Genomic DNA, 18,097 nt, shown 5'->3' on the forward strand with positions numbered 1-18,097 from the left:
CAGACAAAAAGCAGATAGGCCAGTAATCCTCTCTTGGGGCTCATCCACACTCCCTTTCATACTGCACTTTCTAGGGATTCCAGGTCTGTGCCCCAGTGGCTTTTATTTTCTGCCCTGCTACTTTCTCTGGGAGAGCCTGCATTTTACTGCTGAGTCAGAGCAAACAACAGTCGGCTTTTCTGCAGCAACGCTGACAGCAGCGAAGGCAACATCAATTCCAAAATTTCAAAGCTTGCAATATTGGGACTCCGAGCAATCGCCATTCGAACACAAGCAAAGCGTGGCATGTGTTTATTTTTAAGCACAACGATTTCAACACATTGGATATACCGACACGCTCCATTGTGGAACACTTTGCTTGCGTAATTGAATGCTTATAAAGTTAATAAAAGGATGGGCTGCGTCACAAATGCCGACGTCAGGCTTGCAATGGCGCCCGTTTGCCAGGCCAGTTACCCCAACTGCCACCGTAGCTGACGCTGGTGATCATTTCTCTGTTCTTTTTGCGTTTTGGAATATATGGTACGAAATAATACGGGGTCGTTGTTGTGGGTGTTGTGGTAGTAGTTGTGGGTGTTGTGGTAGTAGTGGTGGGTGTTGTGGTAGTAGTGGTGGGTGTTGTGGTAGTAGTGGTGGGTGTCGTGGTAGTGGTAGTGGTGGGTGTCGTGGTGGTAGTGGTGGTGGTAGTGGTGGTAGTGGTGGTGGTAGTGGTGGTAGTGGTGGTCATGGTCGTGGTTGTGGTGTCTGTTACAGGCTGTGGCTCTGCCCTTTGGGGTGGTGCTTCAGATGCGGGTGGCAGCTGTGGAAACCGAAGCAATCTCGGTCGTTTGGGTTCCTGGGGTGGAGGCTGAGGATTTGGTTCGGGTGCTGTTTCCGTTTGTGGCGGGGCTAATATCTCTGACCAGTCCGACTCAGACATGTGCAGATTTGGCTCGAGTGGCGGAGGCGGCTCAGTTTCTTCAGGCGCCTGCTCTTCCTCCTCGGTTGGCGCCGGGGGCGGTTGTGAGTGCGGACTTGTGTAGCTCTGGATCCAGTTGAAGAAGTGCTGCGTGGAGGTGTAGACGCCGGGCTTCTGGGCTCTGGCGCAGCCCAGTCCCCAGCTGGTGATCCCCACCACCCAGTAGCGCTCGGAGCGATCCTCCCGGCACATGAGGGGCCCGCCGCTGTCGCCCTGCAGTGGGAAGGGAGAGGACAGCCGTGTGAGGAAGGGGAAGGCCAGCTGCTCAAATGAGAGAGCCCCTGCCCTGCCAGAGGAAGGTCCCAGGTTCAGTCCCCAGTGGCATCTCCAGGTGGACAGGGGGACTCCTGCCAGAAACCTGGAGGGCCATGGCAGCCGGTCAGTGTAGACAGTACTGATGGCCAGTGGTTTGACTCAGGGCTCATCCACACTGAACTTTCTAGACACAGGTCTGTGCTTCCAAGCTCAAGGTCTGAGTGCTTTTCATTTGTTTGTCCTGCCACTTTCCCCAGGAAAACACATTCTTTCGTGTTCAATGGGAACAAAAAGCAATTTGGGTTTTTCTGCAGATTGCTGTTTTCTTCAATTCAGCGGTAAAAAGCAACTTTTCCTGAGGAAAGGAGCAGGAATTAAAACAACCCACTTGGACATGGCACTTTAAAGTGTGGTTCAGTGCCTAGATATGCAGCAGGAAAGGAAGTATATAACAAAATAAGAAGTCATAGAAAAAAATGCTGTTCTTATTATTTTTATATAACAATATTACCTCAATATATTATTTTTATATTTTACATTATATTAGTTTTAATAATAATATGCTTTAATACAGGCATAGGCAAACTCGGCCCTCCAGATGTTTTGGGACTGCAATTCCCATCATCCTTGACTACTGGTCCTGTTAGCTAGGGATGATGGGAGTTGTAGTCCCAAAACATCCGGAGGGCCGAGTTTGTCTATGCCTGTTTTAATATAATAAAAATGTCAATGAATCATCAAATCATCAAATTATCGAGTTGGAAGGGGCCCATCTAGTCCACCCCTCTGCAATGCAGGAATCTCAGCTAAAGCATCCATGGTAGATGGCTACCCAACCTCTGCTTAAAAACCTCCAGGAAAGTCCCTCATCTTCCCTCTGTGCTAGGTTGTAAGAAAGTATTAGAAAGTATATTAAATGTAAGGTAATAATTATAAGTCCCCTTCATGGATCACTGCCTTGCCATGGCGAAGGGGCTTGAATAACTCAGAGAAGCTATGAGCTATGCCGTGCAGGGCCACCCAAGATGGACAGGTCATGGTAGAGAGTTTTGACCAAACGTGATCCACCTGGAGCAGGAACCGGCAAGCCACTCCAGTATCCCTGCCAAGAAAACTCAATGGACAAAGGCAACAGGCATATAGAAGTTATGACGCTGGAAGATGAGCCTCTCAGGTCGGAAGGCGTCCAACATGCTACTGAGGAAGAGCGGGGGACAAGTACAAGTAGATCCAGAGCTGATGAAGCAGCTGGGCCAAAGCTGAAAGGACTCTCAAGAACTGTGGGCAAGAATCCCATAAAAGAAATGAAGTGGCTCTCATAGTCAACAAAAGAGTGGCGAAAGCTGTACTGGGATGCAATCTCAAAAAATGATAGAATAATATTGATACGAATCCAAGGCAGACCTTTTAACATCACAGTAATCCAAGTTTATGCACCAACCACTGGTGCTGAAGAAACTGAAATTGACCAATTCTATGAAGACTTACAACAACTTATAGAAATGACACCAAAGAAGGATGTTCTTCTCATTATAGGGGATTGGAATGCTAAAGTAGGGAGTCAAGAGATAAAAGGAACAACTGGCAAGTTTGGCCTTGGAGTTCAAAATGAAGCAGGAAAAGGCTAATAGAGTTCTGCCAAGAGAACAACTGGGATTCAGGCCTCATCATGGGACTGAAACTGCCTTGGTCACACTGGTTGATGATCTCCGGCGGGCTAGGGACAAAAGTGGGAGCTGTTTCCTAGTTCTGCTGGATCTCTCAGCGGTGTTTGATACCATCGACCATAGCATCCTTCTGGACCGTCTTGAGGGGTTGGGAGCTGGGGGCACTGTTATACAGTGGTTCCGCTCCTTCCTCCTGGGCCGTGTTCAGAAAGTGGTGGTGGGGGATGAGTGTTCAGACCCCTGGGCTCCCACTTGTGGGGTGCCTCAGGGTTCTGTCCTCTCCCCCATGCTTTTCAACATCTACATGCAGCCGCTGGGAGAGATCATCAGGGGGTTTGGGCTGGGTGTTCATCAGTATGCGGATGATACCCAGCTCTACCTCTCTTTTAAATCAGAACCAGTGAAGGCAGTGAAGGTCCTGTGTGAGTGTCTGGAGGCGGTTGGAGGATGGATGGCGGCTAACAGATTGAGGTTGAATCCTGACAAGACAGAAGTACTGTTTTTGGGGGACAGGAGCCGGGCAGGTGTGGAGGATTCCCTGGTCCTGAATGGGGTAACTGTGCCCCTGAAGGACCAGGTGCACAGCCTGGGAGTCATTTTGGACTCACAGCTGTCCATGGAGGCACAGGTCAAATCTGTGTCTAGGGCAGCTGTTTACCAGCTCCATCTGGTACGTAGGCTGAGACCCTATCTGCCTGCGGACTGCCTCGCAAGAGTTGTGCACGCTCTGGTTATCTCCCACTTGGACTACTGCAATGCGCTCTACAAGGGGCTACCTTTGAAGGTGACCCGGAAACTACAACTAATCCAGAATGCGGCAGCTAGACTGGGGACTGGGAGTGGCTGCCGAGACCATATAACACCGATCTTGAAAGACCTACATTGGCTCCCAGGATGTTTCCGAGCACAATTCAAAGTGTTGGTGCTGACCTTTAAAGCCCTAAATGGCCTCAGTCCAATATATCTGAAGGAGCATCTCCACCCCCATCGTTCTACCCAGACACTGAGGTCCAGCACCGAGGGCCTTCTGGCGGTTCCCTCCCTGCGAGAAGCCAAGTTACAGGGAACTAGGCACAGGGCCTTCTCGGTAGTGGCGCCCTCCCTGTGGAACGCCCTCCCACCAAATGTCAAAGAGAACAACAACTACCAGACTTATAGAATACATCTGAAGGCAGCCCTGTTTAGGGAGGCTTTTAATGTTTGATGTATCACAGTATTTTAATATTTCTTGGAAGCTGCCCAGAGTGGCTGGGGAAGCCCAGCCAGATGGGCGGGGTATAAATAATAAATTATTATTATGGTCATCACAAACACTCTTTTCCAACAACAGAAGAGATGACTCTACACATGGACATCACCAGATGGACAGCATCGGAATCAGATTGAATATATTCTCTGCAGCCAAAGATGGAGAAGCTCTATACAGTCAGCAAAAACAAGACCTGGAGTTGACTGTGGCTCAGATCATCAGCTTCTTACAGCAAAATTCAAGCTTAAACTGAAGAAAGTAGGAAAAACCACTGAGCCGGTAAGATACAATCTAAGTCAAATCCCTTATGAATACACAGTGGAAGTGAGGAACAGGTTTAAGGATTTTGATTTGGTGGACAGAGTGCCTGAAGAACTGTGGATGGAGGCTCGTAACATTATACAGGAGGCAGCAACAAAAACCATCCCAATGAAAAGGAAATGCAAGAAAGCAAAGTGGCTGTCCAACGAGGCCTTACAAATAGCGGGGGAGAGAAGGCAAGAAAAATGCGAGGGAGATAGTGAAAGATACAGGAAATTGAATGCAGATTTCCAAAAAATAGCAAGAAGAGACAAGAAGGCCTTCTTAAACGAGCAATGCAAAGAAATAAAGGAAAACAATAGAATAGGAAAAACAAGAGATTTGTTCAAGAAAATTGGAGATATGAAAGAAACATTTTGTACAAAGATTACCATAATAAAAGACAAAAGTGGAAAGGACCTAACAGAAGCAGAAGACATCAAGAAGAGGTGGCAAGAATACACAGAGGAATTATACCAGAAATATATGGATGTCTCGTACACCCCAGGTAGTGTGGTTGCTGACCTTGAGTCAGACATCCTGGAGAGTGAAGTCAAATGGGCCTTAGAAAGCACTGCTAATAACAAGGCCAGTGGAAGTGATGATATTCCAGCTGAACTATTTAAAATTTAAAACAATGATGCTGTTAAGGTGCTACACTCAATATGCCAGCAAATTTGGAAAACTCAGCAGTGGCCAGAGGATTGGAGAAGATCAGTCTACATCCCAATCCCAAAGAAGGGCAGTGCCAAAGAATGCTCCAACTACCGCACAATTGCACAATTGCACTCATTTCACACGCTAGCAAGATTAAAATTTTCAAAATATTACAAAAAAATAAATTTTAAAAATACAAAATAAAATTAAAAACAACTCAGTCTTTCCATTACTTATTTTTCATATTCCCTTATAGTATTGCAGCTAAAAACCACTTAGTTTCTATCCAACATCATTCTAACATTCATTAATTTTACAATATTTCTGTAAATAGTCTTTAAATTTCTTCCAATCTTCTTCCACCAACTCTGGGAGCCAGTGTGATGTAGTGGTTAAGAGCGGTAGTCTCGTAATCTGGGGAACCGGGTTCGCGTCTCCGCTCCTCCACATGCAGCTGCTGGGTGACCTTGGGCCAGTCACACTTCTTTGAAGTCTCTCAGCCCCACTCACCTCATAGAGTGTTTGTTGTGGGGGAGGAAGGGAAAGGAGAATGTTAGCCGCTTTGAGACTCCTTAGGGTAGTGATAAAGCGGGATAGCAAATCCAAACAACTCCTCTTCTTCTTCTTCTTCTTCTTCTTCTTCTTCTTCTTCTTCTTCTTCTTCTTCTCCTTCTCCCTGGTCTCAGATTCTGCCAGTCATTTCCGCCAGTTCCATATAGTCAATCACCTTCATCTGCCATTCTTCCAGAGTGGTTAGATTTTGTGTCTTCCAATACTTTGTGATGAGTATTCTTGCTGCTGTTGTGGCATACATAAAAAAAGTTCTGTCCTTCTTTGGCACCAATTGGCCGACTATGCCCAGGAGAAAGGCCTCTGGTTTCTTCAAGAAGGTATATTTAAATACTTTTTTCAATTCATTATAGATCATCTCCCAGAAAGCCTTAATCCTTGGGCACGTCCACCAAAGGTGAAAGAATGTACCTTCAGTTTCTTTACATTTCCAACATTTGTTATCGGGCAAATGATAGATTTTAGCAAGCTTGACTGGGGTCATGTACCACCTGTATACCATTCTCATAATATTCTCTCTTAAGGCATTACATGCCGTAAACTTCATACCTGTGGTCCATAACTGTTCCCAGGCAGCCATCATTATATTATGTCCCACATCTTGTGCCCATTTAAACATAACAGATTCATCCTGAGTATTCCATTTCAACAGCAGATTGTACATCCTTGACAAAATCTTAGTATTGGGTTCTAACAGTTCTGTTTCTAATTTTGATTTCTCTACCTGGAAACCAATTTTCTTGTCCGAATTATATGCCTCCATTATCTGATAATAATGAAGCCAATCTCGCACTTTATTTTTTAGTTTCTCAAAACTATGCAATTTCAGTCTATCTCCCTCTTGTTCCAGAATTTCCCAATATTTCGGCCATTTGGCCTCCATATTGAGCTTTTTCTGTGCTTTGGCTTCCATCGGTGACAGCCACCTTGGGGTTTTATTTTCCAATAAATCCTTATATCTTATCCAAACATTAAACAATGCTTTCCTGACAATATGGTTCTTAAATGCTTTGTGTGCTTTGACCTTATCATACCACAGATATGCATGCCATCCAAATACATTGTTAAAACCTTCTAAATCCAAAATGTCTGTGTTTTCAAGAAGCAGCCATTCTTTCAACCAGCAAAAAGTTGCTGATTCATAGTAAAGTTTAAAGTCTGGCAGGGCAAATCCACCTCTTTCCTTTGCATCTGTTAGAATTTTAAATTTTATTCTAGGCTTCTTGCCCTGCCAGACAAATCTAGAAATATCTGTCTGCCACTTCTTGAAACAGTCCATTTTATCCACAATTTGTAATGTTTGAAACAAGAACAAGATTCTAGGCAATACATTCATTTTTATCGCAGCAATACGACCCAACAGTGAAAGCTTCAAATTTGACCAAATTTCTAAATCTTTTTTCACTTCGGCCCAGCATTTTTCATAATTGTCTTTGAATAAATTTCCATTTTATGCTGTCATGTTAATCCCCAGGTATTTCACTTTCTTAACCACTGTTAAGCCTGTCTCGTATGTATGGAAGTGAGAGCTGGACCATAAAGAAGGCTGATCGCCGAAGAATTGATGCTTTTGAATTCTGGTGCTGGAGGAGACTCTTGAGTGTCCCATGGACTGCAAGAAGATCAAACACATCCATTCTTAAGGAAATTAGCCTTGAGTGCTCACTGGAAGGACAGATCATGAAGCTGAGGCTCCAAGACTTTGGCCACCTCATGAGAAGAGAAGACTCCCTGGAAAAGACCCTGATGTGGGGAAAGATTGAGGGCACAAGCAGAAGGGGACGACAGAGGACAAGATGGTGGGATAGTGTTCTCGAAGCTATAAACATGAATCTGACCAAGCTGCAGGAGGCAGTGGAAGACAGGAGTGCCTGGCGTGCTCTGGTTCATGGGGTCATGAAGAGTTGGACACGACTGAATGACTAAACAACAACAACAACAATAATAATTATAAGTACAGTCAAAATCACATATGTCAGCTATATTGGCAAATGATGGGAAGTCTATATTTATTTTACTTTGGTTTCTTGTTGTTGTTTTACTTTACTTCATGTACCTTTATATGATTTTAGCTTAGCTGATATCTAAGTGGAATTAGAAGGTTAAATTAACATTCTAAGTTAAACTAATTTAAATATATATATATAGTATATGTGTGAAGTCAAATCTGTAATGACATTAATGAATTTCAATAAAGAATTTTTTCATCTAAAAAACCTCCCAAAAAAACTTGAGCTTTGGTGAGGTGCCATCTTTTGTAAGGTGCTGTTTCTCTGGGACGTTTGCAAATCGCTTTGACTTGCACGCAGAAGGTGCTAGGTTTCATGAGACTGGGACCATGTACATTTTCTGAATGGCCCAGAACACAATGGTGGCAGATGCCCTCATTTTATACCCTTGCCAGTGGTGGCCTCTCCTTCCTTGGAGGTTTTACAGCAGAGATTTGATGGCCCTCTGTCCAGGATGCTTTAGCTGAGATTCCTGCATTGCAGAGGGGGGGTGATCTAGATGTCCCCCTGGGGTCCCTTCCAACGATTCTACTCCCCTTTTAAACGCTTGGCCTTGATGCTTGCTGGGGCACACCTCAGCCCTGCTTTGTAACTTTTCCTCAGCACTAGCCGGTGATGAGAGAATTGAATTGGATTGAGAGCAGTACATGTGAAAAGGATCTAGGAGTCTTGGTTGACCACAAACTTGACATGAGCCAACAGTGTGACGTGGCAGCTAAAAAAGCCAATGCAATTCTGGGCTGCATCAATAGGAGTATAGCATCTAGATCAAGGGAAGTAATAGTGCCACTGTATTCTGCTCTGGTCAGACCTCACCTGGAGTACTGTGTCCAGTTCTGAGCACCACAGTTCAAGAAGGACACTGACAAACTGGAACGTGTCCAGAGGAGGGCAACCAAAACGGTCAAAGGCCTGGAAACGATGCCTTATGAGGAACGGCTAAGGGAGCTGGGCATGTTTAGCCTGGAGAAGAGGAGGTTAAGGGGTGATATGATAGCCATGTTCAAATATATAAAAGGATGTCACATAGAGGAGGGAGAAAGGTTGTTTTCTGCTGCTCCAGAGAAGCGGATACGGAGCAATGGATCCAAACTACAAGAAAGAAGATTCCACCTAAACATTAGGAAGAACTTCCTGACAGTAAGAGCTGTTCGACAGTGGAATTTGCTGCCAAGGGGTGTGGTGGAGTCTCCTCCTTTGGAGGTCTTTAAGCAGAGGCTTGACAACCATATGTCAGGAGTGCTCTGATGGTGTTTCCTGCTTGGCAGGGGGTTGGACTCGATGGCCCTTGTGGTCTCTTCCAACTCTATGATTCTATGATTCTATGAAGAAGTATCTGGCTGAAGACGCAGGAAAGTTGGAAGATGCAGGTGAGTGGCAGCAGCCCAAATTCACATACCTGGCAAGTGTCAATGCCTCCTGCCTCGAACCCTGCACACAGGTTGTTGACTCTGATGCTTCCATAGTACCAGGAAGTGCTATTGCACCTTTCTTGGGAAATAAGTTCCACTTTGGCCTCCTTCAGGATGTCGGATGGAGCATTCGCTGTAAGGAGAAAACAGTTATGAAATTTCTACATGCACAGGACCCGTCCAGTGAACGCTCCAGCCTTTTTCTCTGTTGTCTACTCATTTTCTATTCCCGGGAAAAACCCTTGGAACCAGCCATCCTTCACCTCCCTATGTGGTGAGTTATGCTAAGAAGGCTGTTTGACCCAGTAGCTCCTTGCCAAGGACTAGGGCTGGGGGTTCCCATTCCCTGGCGAATCTCACTCCATGTGCTTGACTGGGTCAATAAAAGAAGTCAATATCAGAATGTGTGCAGAGGCAGAACTTCTGAAATAGGTGCAGATCGACTTGCACAAAGGCGACAGTTGGGCCATTGTATCTCTAAAAACAGACTACAGTTCAGTGTTCAAAATTCCCATTGTTCTGGGAGTGCCTAAATGAATACCTCCAAAGTCAAGCTTCGAGGACAGAAATCTGGCTGAGTCTGGAATAACCTTGTGTATTGAAAGGATAAGAAAGGGGGATTTATATCTAGATGCTAGGATAGAGATGATCAGGAAAACAGGAAGACACTATGAGAGATAAAGGAGGTGCTGTGGGATTGGTGGAAGTCAATATCTTCTTGTTGTTTTAGTGTTTATAGTATTAACTTGTAAGATATGGATTTGTGTGTTTTTTTGTTTTTTTTTTCCTTTCTTTAGTTTTCGAATGTTGGTTTTTGTGCGTTGTGTATTATCATTTTCTGATATTTTTCGTGTTGTTGTGTGGAAAATACTAATAAAATTTATTTTTTAAAAAAATTCCCATTGTTCTAGGCGCATTTTGCAATGGGATTTCATTAGGGCAAGCGATTTCTGAGCTCTGGGCACAGTACTGCACCTAAACTTTCAGATTAAAACTGCAGAGTGGAAGGAAAGGAGGACCTTTTTCTGCCTCCCCACTTCCAGCTACTCTCTGAAGACAGGAGAAGAGACCCCCTTAAGAATATTAGGGGGGTGGGCAGCGGAAGGACTAGAGTAGACCATGTGAAAAACAAACATAATATTTTAGCTGCAGTTCATTCACTTTCAGCTTTGTATTCTTGTTATTAAAAAGCGTGCCTAGACATTCCGTTGTTGTGCCCATGACCTAGTCTTAAGGTGTCATTTAGCTCCTAGCTTCCATATCTCAGTTTCTAGCTTTCATATCTCTGTTTCTAACACTGCTACAGTTTATGAGAGGTTTGTGTCTTAGCCATACCTTCAGAGGGACATATTGAATGATTTCATTTTCCATTCAGTGATTTTAACTACATTTCCTCTGGGCTTATTATTTGAAGGGCTGTACCAGGGCTTGCCACTCTGGTGCCAAAGCAGATGTTGTTGGACTCCAACTCCCATAATCCTCTACCATGGGTGATGCTGGGTGGGGTCGATGGAAGATGGTGTTGAACAACATTTATAGGTCATCAGGTTTGCCTAAGCCCGGCATGTCCAAAGTCTGTTTTGGGGGGCCTAATCCTGCTCAATCCTGGCAGTTTATTTCCTGTGGTAAAAAAAACCTCAACAACTCAAACCCTTAAAAAAGGTCAATAAGTTTAGTTAGCCCTTTGGTCACTTCATCAAATCTGGCCCTCTTTGAAAAAAGTTTGGACACCAATGGCCTAAACTGTGCAGTATACTTGAGTACACTCTTTGCAGCCCATATAAATCTGTGCACCCTTTCGTGCTTCCTCTTCATCCCTAGGCCCCACTTTTGTGCATGGTTCTGTCTTTTTGGAAACCATTTGTCCTGTTCCAACTTTGCATATCAAAGGACGTGACTTGGATTGGGACAATAACCCACAGAGTTGAACTGGTTTCATAGTTATCTCACCAAGGGACCCTGGGATGAGTGTCAAGAGATCTCTAAATAAAAAAATTCCTTCCTGTAGCACCTTAAAGACCAACTAAGTTAGTTCTTGGTATAAGCTTTCGTGTGCATGCACACTTCTTCAGATACACTGAAACAGAAGTTGCCAGATCCTTCTATAGACAACTTCTGGCAACTTCTGTTTCAGTGTATCTGAAGAAGTGTGCATGCACACGAAAGCTTATACCAAGAACTAACTTAGTTGGTCTTTAAGGTGCTACAGGAAGGAATTTTTTTATTTGGACTATGGCAGACCAACACGGCTACCCATCTGTAAGAGATCTCTAACACATTCATCCCAGCATCCTCATGAACTACAATTCCCAGGATTCACTGGGGAAAGCAACAACAGTTACACTGATGTAGAGCCAAACTGAGTTTGTAGGCTACCGCTTGAAGTCCAATATTACACGGTGTGTCTATTTTTCTCCTTTGACGCCTTCACTCTTTCTCTCTCGGCTTTGCCACCCCTTTCCTGCTTTCCTCTCTTCATTTTTCTTCTTCTTTTGAAACAGAGGTAGGCAACCTAAGGCCCGGGGGCCGGATCTGGCCCAATCGCCTTCTCAATCCAGCCCGTGGACAGTCCAGAATTCAGTGCGCTTTTACATGAGTACAATGTGTGCTTTTATTTAAAATGCATCTCTGAGTTATTTTTGGGGAATAGGAATTCGTTCATAATTTTTCCCAAAATATAGTCCGGCCCACCACATGGTCTGAGGGACGGTGGGCCAGCCCACAGCTGAAAAAGGTTGCTGACCCCTGTTTTAAAAGCATACATAACCGTTCTTAGCTCAAGGCATCTCAGTTATGACCTCAGCCCACCAGCTGCAGCCCCAAGGTGTATGGAGATCATATGCCCTTGGCTCACGTTACCGCTTTTCAAACTTCTGATTTTGCAGCATTGATGTTTTTAGGGTCTTTGAGGCTGGGTTTTTTTGGGGTGGGGTGGGGGAGAGAGACTGCCAGCAGAGACTGGGCTTCCTTCTGATTAATCACACGGTTGTTCCACTGCTTCCCATCCTTTCCCAGGCCTAAAGGAGCATCAGGGCATTGCTGTATCTCTCTCACATTTCTCATGCGTGTAACCCCAGCCAGCGATGTAGCAATGGGCCATGGCAGAAACGTCCACAAAGCTCTCTGGCAGGCAGGCGGGCTGGATGTAGTCACTGCACTGGATCGGGTCATCCAGCTCTATCAAAGCGATGTCGTTGACTTGCTGCTGTGGGATGTAGTTCTCGTGCTCCACCACCCTCTTGAGGAAGCGCACCTCCGCATCAGGGCCAGGCCGGGAGAGCATGGTGGAACCCAACAGCAGCTCCCAATTTTCTAGAAATCTAGAGCAGAGAAAGAAATCAGGAAGCGTCTTACGCAACACTTTGCCCATTTACCCCAGTATTGTCTGCTGTGATGGACAGCAGCTCTGACCACAGCTGACCAGAGTTGAACCTGGGACCATTTGATGGCAGTGTCCATGCTCTACCACTGAGTTCTGCCCCTTCCCCAAGAAGGGGAGCGTAAGCTAGCACTGGGGTTGCCAGAGTGGCACCCATGGGTGCAATGACCCCCTTCATGCTTTTCCTTGGCGCCTGTGTGAAATCTCCGCCTCTCTCCCTCCCTCCACTCTCAACGCTCACTGTCCTCTTCATGAGGTCAGAAAAGCCCTGCAGTATGGTCAGAGCAAAAGAGGCCCATCCATCTAGTCCAACATCCTGTCCTCACAGTGGCCAATGAGATGTCCCAGTGAGAAGTCAGCAAGCAGGACTTGAGTGTGACAGTGTGGGATGTGTCATCACTGAAGCAGTCAAACACAGCATTTCCTGTTGCCTAGAGTGGACACGGAAGTGAGAGCTGGACCATAAAGAAGACTGGTCACCGAAGAATTGATGTTTTTGAATTATGGCACTGGAGGAGACTCTTGAGAGTCCCATGGACTGCAAGAAGATCAAACCTCTCCATTCTGAAGGAAATCAGCCCTGAGTGCTCACTGGAAGGACAGATCCTGAAGCTGAGGCTCCAAGACTTTGGCCACCTCAGGTGAGGAGAAGACTCCCTGGAAAAGATCCTGGTGTTGAGAAAGATGGAGGGCACAAGGAGAAGGGAACGACAGAGGACGAGATGGTGGGACAGTGTTCTTGAAGCTACCAGCATGAGTTTGACCAAACTGTGGGAGGCAGTGGAGGACAGGAGTGCCTGGCGTACTCTGGTCCATGGGGTCACGAAGAGTCAGACACAACTAAATGACTAAACAACAACAGTGGACACACAGGGGAATGTGGCTCCAGAGAGGGAGGACTTCCTGTCATACCTGCCATGGAGCCTCCTCCCCTTTTGTGTGACCAGGTAGATGGGCATGGTCCTAGCAGACCCTACAAAAGGGCTAGCCATTCAGCCATCTTCCCCCTTTTGCTCTTTTCCTCTTTTGCCATCTTCCTCTCTTCTGACTCTTAGCCAGCAGCACATGGCTCACCCTTCCAGAGGATGGAAGCCACAAGGTAGAAAGTCTGAGGCCTAGCTCAAATTTCTTTTCTCTACACATGTTCCTGTAACTACGAGATAAAGCCTGCCTTCAGGACAATACTGTGAACTGAATGTAAGTAAGCTTTACTCTTTGTTATGTACTGAGGGTTAGGCAGGTAGGATCCTAGAACGTAACAACCGGTTGGCTTGCAGGAGCAGCCCAATCAGGCTCTAGGAGGGAAGCAGAGTCAGCCAATCACACAGGACCCATTGTGTAAATAATGTATATAAATCCCAAGGTTTTGAGGGAAATTCATTCATTACGAGCTGCAATAAAGAGCATGAAATCACTACGTGACTTGTTGTGTTATTACAGTGGTACCTCTGGATGCAAATGGGATCCGTTCTGGACCCCCGTTCGCTTCCTGAGTAGAACGCAACTGGCGACTGCGCATGCACGGGTCATGATTCGCCACTTCTGCGCATGTGTGTGACATCATTTTGAGCATCTGCGCATGCATGAGTGGTGAAACCCGGAAGTAATGAGTTCCGTTACTTCTTGGGTGCCACGGAGCGTAACCTGAAAACGCTCAACCTGAAGCATATTTAACCCAAGGTATGACTATATTTTAAAGAGGGAAATAAAAGGGGAAACTTACCAAGAACAATCCAGACTGGACAAGCCAGTCTGGATTGCTCAACTAAAGTGATTCTAACGAATCCATCAGCTTGGTGCCAGCAACGCACAGGGGAATGTGCTCTGCAGCTTGCTCACTAGTGGGAGTGAGGAGGGATAGTATGCAATCAATATCTCCTCTCCTACTTTCCTCAACATTCCCACAGACAGCAACCGTCTCCACTTGCGATTCTCAGCAGCTGGTATTCAGAAGCATGAGGGGCAGAGCATAGCAACTGTGGCTTATAGGCACTGACAGCTTGACCTCTGTGGTTTTGTCCAGCCCTCTTTTAAAGCCGCCCTACAAGTCTATTTCTCGCCCCAGATCCTTTGGCTCACCTCTTATCTCTAAAGCAGTGGGCTGCGGTCAGAATCCACTTGGCGCTGATGAGGGACCCTCCGCAGGTGTGCTGATAACCTGACCGGAACGGCGTCCGGATGCTGACCATCCAAGGCCAGGTTCCTGGCAAGGTGTTGACGCCTCCCCCCATCTGAAGGGAGCTGCTGTGGCTGGATGCCAAGGGGCGCCTCCCACAAACTCCACTGGAAAGGAGAACAGCGGAAAGAGCATCAAGGGCACCAGCAGGATTTATTCCTCGGTTAGCTTATATATCCTGCCCTTCAATAACTTCTCCAAGACGATTTACATCACTGTCAGAAATGAAAATGTTGCGCTTTTCCTCCACCAAAGACCAGAAGGTTACAACAGCTAATGTATACCTGAAGGAGCGTCTCCACCCCCATCGTTTAGCCCGGACACTGAGATCCAGCTCCAAGGGTCTTCTGGCAGTTCCCTCATTGTGAGAAGTGAGGTTACAGGGAATCAGACAGAGGGCCTTCTCGGTAGTGGCGCCCGCCCTGTGGAACGCCCTCCCTTCAGATGTGAAGGAAATAAGCAGCTAACCTATCTTTAAAGGACATCTGAAGGCAGCCCTGTTCAGGGAAGTTTTTAATATTTAATGCTGTATTGTTTTTAACACTCGATTGGGAGCCGCCCAGAGTGGCTGGGGAGACTCAGCCAGATGGGCGGGGTATAAACAAATTATTATTATTATTATTATTATTATTATTATTATTATTATTATTATTATTATTATTATTATTATTATTTAATGTTATGTACTAAGCTTGGATCTTACAACAATAGGCAAGTAGGATCCTAGAATGCAACAACTGATTGGCTTGCAGGAGAAAACCAATCAGGCTCCAGGAAGAAGTTACCGTATTTTTTGCACCATAACACTCACTTTTTTCCTCCTAGAAAGTAAGGGGAAATGTCTGTGCGTGTTATGGAGCGAATGCCTGCGGGTGGCAGGGGGGATCTGCTGCAGTCGTGAGCAGAGGATCCATGGTTCCCCTTCCTTCCCTCCTCCGTGGTTACAAAGCATGGATCCACATGGATCCTCAGGATTTTTGCATTGGGCTACTCCAAACTCACTGTCAGATCACATGTCTGCGGCCACAGCATGAACCACAAACATCATATATCCACTATTTCGTTTAGAATATTTTTTTTCTTGTTTTCCTCCTCTAAAAACTACATGCGTGTTATGGTCTGGTGCGTGTTATCGAGCGAAAAATACGGTAACTAGCCTCTTAGGCTGGTAGGATCCTAGAATGCAACAACTGATTGGCCTGCAGGAGAAGACCAATCAGGCTCCAGGAGGGAAGCAGAATCAGCCAATCAGAATGGACTCATTGTGTAAATAATGTATATAAAAGCCTGAGGTTTGGGGGGTAATTCAATCACTGTTTTACAAGCTGCAATAAAGAGCATGAAATCACTACAGGACTCCGAGCATATTTCAACTAAGCTTATCTTTAACAGAGCTTGTGGTTAGAACACCTGAAAACAGGGCATCTTGCAGCTGAAATGGGGTTTATCTATACACTTCAGCAGATATAGAACCTGTGTCCCAGGAGACCAGGGCCCTGCAGGATTTAACCTCCTTCCTCAGGGCCTGTAAGACAGAGCTATTCCGCCTGTCTTTCAATTTGAACTTAGCCTGATCTTTTATTCCCCTTCCTTCCCTCCCCCTCCCCTTTTTATGAAGATTACCCGCTCTGGGATCTCACAGCTCATTCTCCCCTGGTCTCCTCACTAGCTCAAATAGGACTAATTTAGCCAGCTAGCCCTGGTGATCATCTAATGTTTATTGGATGGATTCCCCCCCAATTTATTTTTGAATTCCGAATTTATTGTTATTCATGTTTTATACCGTATTTTATGCTGTTTTTGGTTGCATCAATTAAGTGTTTTAAATTTGTTGTTAGCTGCCCTGAGTCCGGTTTTCTGAACCGGGAAGGGTGATATGAAAATAATAATAATAATAATAATAATAATAATAATAATAATAATAATAATAATAATAATATTTCCAATTCTTTCAGGAGCTGAACCCAACTCTTCTAAATTCAGGGGAAGTGGGCTATCCTATTCTACCAGAAGGGGTCCACCTCTCCGCATTACTTATGCTGCCTCTCAGAGGGGTGATTTGTAGGATCAACAATTACGGTGGCATCCTAAAAAGATAGCTCTGTTATGTACTGAAGTTCTCACCCTGGGCCAGCAGGGGGATACTGTAGATAGTTATGCAAATAAGGGATCGAAAGTGATGTTCAGTGATTGGATAGTTTTAGAAAATTGTTACAGTTACATTGTACTGGAGCTCTATATAAGCAGGCTGACTGAACCCTTCAGTTCAGTTCTCTCCTGGCCTGTGAATAAACAAGAGCTGTTTGAAGAATCGCTGTGTCGTCTGATATGTTCAACCACAACTTGACAAGCTCAACAACTTGTGGGGTATCCCGGTTTTTACTTTTTGAAAGACTGCAACCCTAGGTAACTAGTAGCACCCAAGCCTGTCCCCAGCCTGGCAAAGCGATGCGCCCTGCAGGCTGTGGAACTGATGCCGTCTGCATAATTCAGCTTTCTGGGACACGTCTTTGCAATGAGCTAGGGGAAGAGGCTGCTCTTGCTGTGGTCACTCACCTGCAGCTGTCATCTGCGGCACGCATAGGGCAGGTTGTGAGGAGGGCCAGGAGAGCGAGAAGCAGCCTTCTCATCCTCTTTGCGATTGCTGCTTCCTGCTCTCTCTCCACTTGACATCATATAGAACTATGTTCTATATGACATCACACAGAAGTGCCAGCAGTTGTTCTTTAGTTTCCTTTGGAACGAGTCATTGAGCCCCAGGAAGTCTCAGGGCTGCACCACGGATACATTCAAGCACCTGAGCATGGAGCTAGAGGGAAACTGGGAAAGGAACCTTTAACTCTTTGTTCACCATGCCCAGCTGAAGAGGAGGATTGCCATAACCCCACAGAGTGCTTGAAGATAGTTTACTTAGAATTATTACTATGATTATTTGTTAAATTTGGATTAGAATAGAGCATGTGCAGTGTAGGGTTGGACTGGAACTGCGGGGTAAAAGGTAAAGGGACCCCTGACCATTGGGTCCAGTCATGACCGACTCTGGGGTTGCGGCACTCATCTTGCTTTATTGGCCGAGGGAGCCGGCATACAGCTTCCGGGTCATGTGGCCAGCATGACTAAGATGCTTCTGGTGAACCAGAGCAGCACACAGAAACGCCGTTTACCTTCCCGCCGGAGTGGTACCTATTTATCTACTTGCAGTGCTTTCAAACTGCTAGGTTGGCAGGAGCAGGTACCGAGCAATAGGAGCTCACCCCATCGCGGGAATTCGAACCACCGACCTTCTAATCGTCAAGTCCTAGGCTCTGTGGTTTAACTCACAGCACCACCGGAACTGCGGGGACCTGGGTTCAAATCCTTCTTCAGTCACCAAACTTTCTGGGTGTCTAGAGCAATCTGCTGTCCCTCTTCTTAAACCACAGAGTTGCAGCAAGAATAAAATGTGGACTATGCAGAGATTGCAAG

General features: G+C 45.7%; 1 protein-coding gene across 1 annotated transcript; it reads right to left on the reverse strand.

The window, feature by feature from the left end:
• Positions 1-262: 262 nt before the first annotated feature.
• On the reverse strand, positions 263-17,297 carry LOC308595682 (acrosin-like). Its single transcript, XM_081210297.1, has 5 exons — positions 17,189-17,297; positions 14,536-14,739; positions 12,132-12,397; positions 9,065-9,210; positions 263-1,171 (listed from the first exon to the last, which is right to left on the reverse strand). The coding sequence occupies exons 1-5, from the start codon at positions 17,260-17,262 to the stop codon at positions 419-421; spliced, it is 1,443 nt and encodes a 480-aa protein (XP_081066423.1). The 5' UTR covers positions 17,263-17,297; the 3' UTR covers positions 263-418.
• Positions 17,298-18,097: the final 800 nt, after the last annotated feature.

The sequence above is a fragment of the Podarcis bocagei genome, assembly GCF_964188305.1.
Source record: "Podarcis bocagei genome assembly, chromosome: 10".
NCBI lineage: Eukaryota > Metazoa > Chordata > Lepidosauria > Squamata > Lacertidae > Podarcis > Podarcis bocagei.